Genomic DNA, 8,217 nt, shown 5'->3' on the forward strand with positions numbered 1-8,217 from the left:
TTTTTGAGATATGAGCAATTAAAGCCAAGATATAGGGTGTTTTGGCTTGGCTTTCCCGTTGCCAGGGTAACTTATTACGCCCTAATAATGACCGCAGCTGGTTTGGAAATAATTGATGTTTCATATGGTATCATAACATTGCTGTTACGTGATACATTGTGTAGCTCAAATCCTTCTAAAGAGAGTGTCTCTTCAAAGCGTTTAAACTGTTTGAGCCACCTTAAAGGGAAAGTGCGGCCTAGAAAAACTTTCTCTGAATCGAACGTTCTTTACTTGTCTTGTTATACTTGACCACTCATTTGGACTAAATGTGTTTAAATAGTCAACAATAACGCTTCAAAAATGGGCAATTTTAAATTGAAATCCACCATCTTTGTTTTTATGTATGCAAACGAGTCTATGACGTAGCAATAGTCAAGGATTTCCTCGGATGACTAGACGTACCTGATATAAACAAGGAAAACGCAGGCGTGGAGAGGGATACTTTGTAGATTTGAATCTTAATCCAGAGGGTACGTAAATTGTATTAATATTGGCTCCAACATCAGAACAGATTTATCTCGTGGTCGTTAAACAGGGTTGTATACTTGAGTTATATGCAGGAGTTTTACGAATCAAAAGAGTTTGAGTTTCTGTCGCACTTATGGCCTACTTGGCCTACTAGCTATTGAACCACAAGACTGTTTACCATAGTTCATCTTACATTTGAATTTCTTGGAGAAGGAAGGTCACAGCATTGAGAAAGTGATCGGGGAACAAAGAACTTGGTAAGGTCGAACACGTTTGTTGACTATTGCTATGTCATAACACGTCATATCCAAGATGGCGTTCTCCAAGTCACGAAAGAGACAACTTCGAATTGCTCTTGTCACATTTTTACAGGGAACAAGTTTTAGTAATTTAGAGAGACTTTTTGCACACCTTACTTTCCCTTTAAGCTGGGTTTTGTGTCGTGTTACTTCAGTGGATATTGTATCCAGGCCAATGATTTCTCTGAACGTCTGTCGATAATTCTGTTGTCTATATAAATAGATACAGAGTTTCTGAGCAGAGTTAGCGAGGCTGTAAAAGCCTGTCCAAAGAGCCATTTCGTATAACGATCTGGAAATATTGCCGTGATGGTCATGATAGGAACCCAGCAAAGTGAAAACAGAACGACCACTAAGTCTTGGCGACTTGTTTGTCTCGTTTTGCCAGGCCAGCAGATACTTGCGTTTTTATTTGACTTCCCTGTATTTTGCGTATCTTAGATGATTTATGTTTAAAATTTATTACTGTGGCAACTCTAGACATGACAATAGCGGAAACGCAAACGACAACTCCAGCAGTTTTCACTTGCATCAAGAACTTGCTTTGCCGAAAACCAAAAGCCTCTAGAACGGGATATATCCTGGATATATCTAGCTGATCTAATAAAAGTCTGGTCGTCACCGTATCAAACAGTGACATCAGTCTTCAAATGGCACAAGAAACACTATCGTGTGGTTTAATTTGGTCAGAAAATAATCTCTAAACCTTTTCATTCCCACCACGATCGAAACGTTCATTCCCCCAACTAGTACCATAGAGTTCTTTGTTGGCTAGTCATGAGAATTTGGTTTTGTATCAAGATCACACCTCTTGAGCTGATAAAACTCTTCATCCTCAATACCTGTCTAACGGACATTTCATTAAAAATTGTAAAGAGGATTTACGTACCGATCACTCTTGGGAGTTAGATTGGTTTTCAATTGAGTGTCGAAAGTAATTAGTGAATTGCAGCCAGCTTTGGTGATTGGTTCAAAGTTCTCGCGCCAATCAATCAATCAATCAGAAGTGAAACCAATACGGTTATTCATAAAGATTACTCTTTTGCAAAATTACTATTTCTTATCAATGTGTATTGATTCTTTCAAATTTTCCCGGCTGCGTGATGTAAATAAAACCAAGAATTGAAAGCAGTATGGCCACTCACTAATTGTCAGTTGTCAATTGCATTTCAGTTAAATACGTAGCATATTTCTGTTTGTTCATGAAATCATTTATCTATTGAGACGAGTGTTTTCTTGTTAAATTCTAAAACACCCAACACAAAATTTACATAGACTGGACCTGACTCAGTTCAGTGCAGGATGCTCAAGGAATATTCTAAGGCCCTTGTTCTCACTATCATTAACGCATCTCTATTTTCAAGTAATTCTTTTTACGAAGGGCTTGCCCGCATTATCATCGTTCACTTACTTTAAAGTCTTCTTTTACTCAAACAGAATATAGTCAATAAACACTGGTCGTTGAATTGAATTGTTTTTTTATTCTTGATTTAGATTCTACAGATTCATTTCAAGATTCATTCGTTCTACCCTCTTAAAGAACGAATGATTATGTCGAAACCTTGTCAAAGTTGCCGTGAATCTACTAACCCATCAGCTGGTGGATTCTCTACAACTCGGACAACGTTCCGACAAAATTAGTCGCCTCAAAAAGGACAGATCGATAAAACGCTGATATTAATCTGCATTTAACACTTTCAGTATGTATATATGCGGTGACTGAATGCCTCCACTGAGGGTCTGATTTAAAAGTTGAATGCTAAATTATTGAATTGATGGTCACAGGCCGATATAAACTGTAGCGCGATTTCTAAAGTATTGTCGGTCTTATTATTGGCTTGCACTCAGGTGATTAGGCGGCCATGTTGGTGTCGAAAACAAACCTTTTTCGGTATTGTTCAGTACACAAACATGGCCGCCTAGACGTGAGGGAAGCCAAGAGTTTGTTCGGTGAGATGAAGTGAAATTTTGTTAAGGGTGTGTGCTGAATTATCCTTCTTTGTCATAAAACGCTGATTTTGATTGGTCGGAACTGTACCTGTTAAGAAGGGAAAAAATATGGATTTTAGTAAATAGTTAGTAAACACAATGCTGCTACTACTACTACTACTACTACTACTACTACTAATAATAATAATAATAATAATAGTAATAATAATAATAATAATAATAATAATAGTAATAATAATCATGATAATAATAATAATAATAATAATAATAATAATGATAATAATAATAATAACAACAACAGTAATAATAATATAATCATAATGATAACAATCATTCGTACTATATATATCAATCACATCCGATCAGTCAAGGGGGAAAATATAGTACATCTTCCCGATCTGTATCTTTTGGGCCATGAGTTAATTATTCCGGTTTAATGTGTGGTATCAACTGAAATTTATATTACGGTTGATTTATTCCGCAAACGATCGCAAAGCAACTAGATGACCAAGCAGTGTAGAGTTCAGAAAAAAACGTTACGGTGATCTATGAAATACTCTGTAAAGACCACAAAACCGATGTTATCAAAATGGACACAGAAAAGAGGAAGAAAAACAAAAGGGTTCACGCTCTCAAATGATAATGATGCGTTTCGACTGTATCATAACAGCATTCATTGAGAATTTAAGGCCTGATTACATGCATGGCCAGTCTCAGCTCGGGCTGAAATTTTGCTCCGCTCACTGGCCGGGCCGAAATTTTGCCGCGGTTATACAATGAATTTCAGCCGGGTCGAAAAACGCAAATTTGTGTGGGGAAATATACTGAGATGGGATGCGCATGCTCGCCTTCCATTTTCAGCCAGAGCGGAATTACAAGGATTTTTTGCGGATTTCTCAGCCCGGGCAAACGGGGGAAAAACTTCGCAAAAAGTCTATGTAATCGACTGATGGAATTTCAACCCATTTTTAGAAACCGGGCTAGGATGTAATCGCCACTTTCACTTCAAGAAGTATTCTTTCAGAACCCGGCCTGAAATTTCAGCCCGGGCTGCCATATAATCAGACCCTTATAATTAGTCTGATAAACTAGGGCCGGTTGTCTGACAGCAGAAGGAACACGGAAATTACGATGAATGTTCTTGGTGACTTACTGCCATTACCTCTTGAGTGAAAGGCTTGGACGATCAAAGATCGAAGAAAAAATAACCAAAACCACAAAACTGATAGCGATTCACCGGCATCTGTAAAAAATAGAGATAAATACTAATTTTAAAACAGCCGTTTCTAACGTTAATGGCCATTTCTGTAGAAGGCCGGCGGTGGATCTAAACCCGTTGACCGGCCATCGTCCGGGTTTCAGGACTGTTAGTATCAATGTGAACTCTAATGAAAATGACAATTTCAGATTCTTTGCCTTCTTTACCTTTCGATTGAAGACACTGGTATTTACTGGCTTTCGGTAAGTTCTTCGAAGTTTGAATGATTTCTTGACCTCTCTCCTGAAAGCAATAACATCGTCATGTAAATGAATTCTATATTGTTATGAGTGGGTTGCATGATGGTTTCTTGCAATCCATCGCAAGAACACACGCAACTTTATAACTGGTCACTGGGAATGATCCATGCATTGTTAAAGGAAAGGAACTTTATTTAAGTGTCTAGTCCTTCTAGCACTGGGGCACTAATTGGGGACAGTGTAAACTCAATTAACAATTAACGCAAATCAAGTCAAATGATGGTTTTTGAGGAGAGAAGACAACTGGAGTACCCGGAGAAAACCTCTCGGTGCAGAGTAGAGAACCAACAAACACAACCCACATTGGTGGGAGGCGAGTGCTCTCACCACTGCGCCATCTCTGCACCCCGTATTACTATTCTTCTTCTTCTTCTTCTTCTTCTTCTTCTTCTTCTTCTTCTTATTATTATTATTATTATTATTATCATTATTATTATTATTAATTATACCCCCGTATAATTAACAAACAGTAGCGTAAATCGCGTGCTGGAGATATTATGAGGGAAGCAATTGTACCGTGCGGTTATGGTTATTGATTTCAACTGAGTGCAAAGCCTTTTCGACACCTTCTTTCCTCTTTAAAGAGAGAATTCTTATTTGTACGTGTTGAGGAAGCTCCGTTTGACAATGAACTTTGAACGGCAGATCAGTGGCAGTATAGGCTACCCACTGCCACTTACTCAGTTTAACTTCAAATATTGCATCATTTTTCTTTGTTGAAGGACGATTCAAACAGAGGAAGTCTCTATAAGGTTCAGAGGGATATTATACCATTTTTGTTGTCTCGTAAGACTCTAGTAAAAGGGATTGAATCAAATTTCTCTTCATAGCATTTTCTCTCTTGACTTTTGCTAAAAGCTAAGAATTCCTCAATACTAACTCGTTTAAAATAGGTCACAATCTCTGATCTCGCAGTGTCGTTTTCATGCGATGCTGTGATTCCGCAGAAAAATGATTGCTTTGTTTTGTCCACGTGGATGATATCAAAATGGCAGCTGGGAAAATCTGTGGCGTTTTCTGGCGGATTCCAAGCAGCGCTTGCTTTGATGGTCTGAAAGCAATTAAACACAAGAAATAATTGATATTTTTTTTAAACTTTGGTATCTTAATGATGACCGGCAAATGTAGCAACAACTTTTTGGGAAGGCTGGCCGCTAAATTGGTCAGTTTAGCCCCGTTTACACCAGGAAGGTTTCCTTGACAAGGAAAACTTGCTCGTGTAAATAGCGTAAAATTGACAAATTTTTTCCTTGGCAAGGTACAGCTAGAATGCCAAGGAAAAAATTGTCAAGGACGAAATTTGTTCGTGTAAACCGACGAAAAGGAAAATGTAGGAAAACAAGCTCGACGGACTACTATGCGCGGGAAATGATTCTTTCTAGGAATCGATCGAAGAAAATTGGGAAAAAGTTAACGTGGCTCATCGGCCAGTTTCGACAATTTGGAGGGAATGTCTTTTCAGCCGGATCAACTCAGTTGTAACATAACGGCAATCTTATTCCACCAAATGAAACACCAATAATTGCTTAAGTGAGGTACTCATTAATGTGACGTAATACGCTACCATGACAACAAAAACACCATCTAAAAGCATCCTATATTTTGTCTTTAAACGTTTATATATCAAAAAGGCACTCGGGTACCCTCATCTTTTGTTGCCGGAAGTGATTATCAGGCTAATATAAAACTGAAAGCAAAATCAATTTGTAAAAATCGGCTTTGGAGCGGATTGAGAACCACCTTAACCAATTGTGAAACTAAAAAAAAAATCACTTTTTGCTTACCTTCACTTTACTTCCTTTGATCTTCCATCCGTGTTCTAATGCATCGAGTTCAATTCTGATATCCTCATCACTGTTGGACACAAAAATCCCAGCCACTGGAACCAGAAGTTTTCGGTGTCTTTTTTCTTCTTTCTGGCACACCTGCTAATTATTGCAACGAAATGTATCGATTCAGAATCGTGGATCACCATAATTGATACAAAACAGACACGCTTGTACTGACTGGACTGGTTGACTATTTGAAAATTGCAATACACTTCTCGAATTATAGTTGCAGATAAAGTAGTGCTCTGTGATCGGTACCAATTACTGGCCTTCAACTTATATAATTGCCAACTTATATAATTGCCAATGGGATAAGGATGCCGGAAACACTTCACACAAATTGGAGTGAAGCCGTAAAGAAATAATATGAGGGAATGCAGAAGTACCTTACATGCTGTTGTCGTATCATCTACCAGATAGATCAAAATCTTCCAGTTTTGTCCTTGCCTTGGCTGTTCTGCAAAAATCACCATTTGCATTCGTTTCTTGTCGTTTTTTCCTGGTCGTCCAAAAGCAGCCATTTCAATGTCTTCCGGTAGCACTGGAAGGGTTACTTCGATGTCATTATGTTTGTGTTCTATTTTTGCATCAGGGTAAACCTCCTTTAGGCTTCTCCAGCGGTCTGATTGTCCAGATGGCGCTTTGACAACCATTTGTTTCGGTCGACATTTCACATCGATAATCCATGTGTTACCTGCGTTCACCAGACAGCTGTGCTCAGTTGATACAGTGTCTTGTCCTTTCTTGAGGTCGTAACAGCAGCTGACTTGAAGGTTTTTTGAGCCCCGGTCGTTGTTGGCCTGTTGTTGGTCAACTGAAACAAAACAAATACGGTACATTCTGTAAACTAACTTTTGTGGATTGAGTTTCCCTAGTCCTTTGCTTAGCTCTTCCATATATTAATCAAATCATTACCTTTCTCTGAAAATTCTGTTCTCTCGAAACTCTTTCAAGTATTGATCAACTTTCACACAAACACAAGTGTACATAGCAAGCATAAGAACTGGCAAACATGCCATTGCCAATTAATAGACCTGCCTCAGGGAACCGTTTTTCATAAACCACCGTTCCTTGGAAGCAATTTTTTCTCTATACCCCGTCCCAAATTTAACCGATTGAAAGGTTTGATCTTTACCACAAAGGCACAAATCTGCAGTGCTTGTATGTGGGAATAATTATGCCATCACTTGGATATCAGGTAAACCCGACTGTTACACACTCTCCTGAAGAATATCAACCTTCCTGAATAGTTCTCCTTTTTACTCTGCAAAAAGATGTGACTAAGACGCAAAATAAACGTGAGAACATGTAAACTAGTTTTAACTCTAATCTGGTTCTCAGACTTCAATATTATTGTGCCGTTCACAGAAAATTTGGTGTATTATTATGTCACAAGTGCTCGTACGGAGTCCGTTACGTTCATTTCCACTTAACTTGTTTCCTAAAGTTTAAACCGAATTGTATAAAGTAAGTAACTTTATTTCAACTCGTGTTGATGAGGCTAGCAAATACATGCTATTATGCCGAGAAAAGTGAAATACATAAATAAATGATTTTTGTATATGTATATATACATGATCAATTAATAACTAACATTTTAACTGTATCAATAAATAAACAATCCTAACTCTTAAAATTATTACAATGAATTATAGAAATCTGTACATTACAGATGTAGTTCTCTCACAGCCTTCTTAAATTCCTTAAGAATTTTCGTTGAACGTAATTTATCCGTAATTTATCCGGTCGTTTCCAGTGAATCAGACAATAAAATTTTATCCTGTTCAAAGAGAAAACGTACTTAAACAAGAACATTTATGGTGACACGGCGAAAAAAGCGGTTTGCTGTTGCTGGGACACCCTACCCAAGGAGATTAAACGTAGTGGTTGCTTTTGTGAAAACGCCATTGCAGACAAAATCAAAATGTTGTTTACATCATTGATCCTGAGAGCTTACCAATAGTCAAACTTGTTGGTTTTTTAACTCCGTAGAGTGACAGTACCATTTTCTTGCGAGGCTCTGGCGTACTGTGCAGAACTTGTTTCGTTGCCTTTATTTATATGCACAGGTCATAGCCGCTTACACCTTAATAAGGTCAACAAAAATTACC

At 38.0% G+C, this 8,217-nt stretch overlaps 1 protein-coding gene across 2 annotated transcripts; it reads right to left on the minus strand.

Moving 5' to 3' along the window:
* Window positions 1-2,270: 2,270 nt before the first annotated feature.
* Window positions 2,271-8,217, minus strand: LOC138052242 (uncharacterized). Of its 2 annotated transcripts, none has more exons than XM_068898631.1 (7): window positions 8,064-8,217; window positions 6,493-6,920; window positions 6,062-6,202; window positions 5,158-5,328; window positions 4,185-4,260; window positions 3,922-4,002; window positions 2,271-2,847 (listed from the first exon to the last, which is right to left on the minus strand). In XM_068898631.1, the coding sequence occupies exons 1-7, from the start codon at window positions 8,110-8,112 to the stop codon at window positions 2,729-2,731; spliced, it is 1,065 nt and encodes a 354-aa protein (XP_068754732.1). In that variant the 5' UTR covers window positions 8,113-8,217; the 3' UTR covers window positions 2,271-2,728. The 2 variants fall into 2 exon arrangements, with proteins under 2 accessions (XP_068754732.1, XP_068754731.1); XM_068898630.1 differs by having other exon boundaries at window positions 6,062-6,205.

This window comes from Montipora capricornis, chromosome 6 (assembly GCF_036669925.1).
Source record: "Montipora capricornis isolate CH-2021 chromosome 6, ASM3666992v2, whole genome shotgun sequence".
Lineage (NCBI taxonomy): Eukaryota > Metazoa > Cnidaria > Anthozoa > Scleractinia > Acroporidae > Montipora > Montipora capricornis.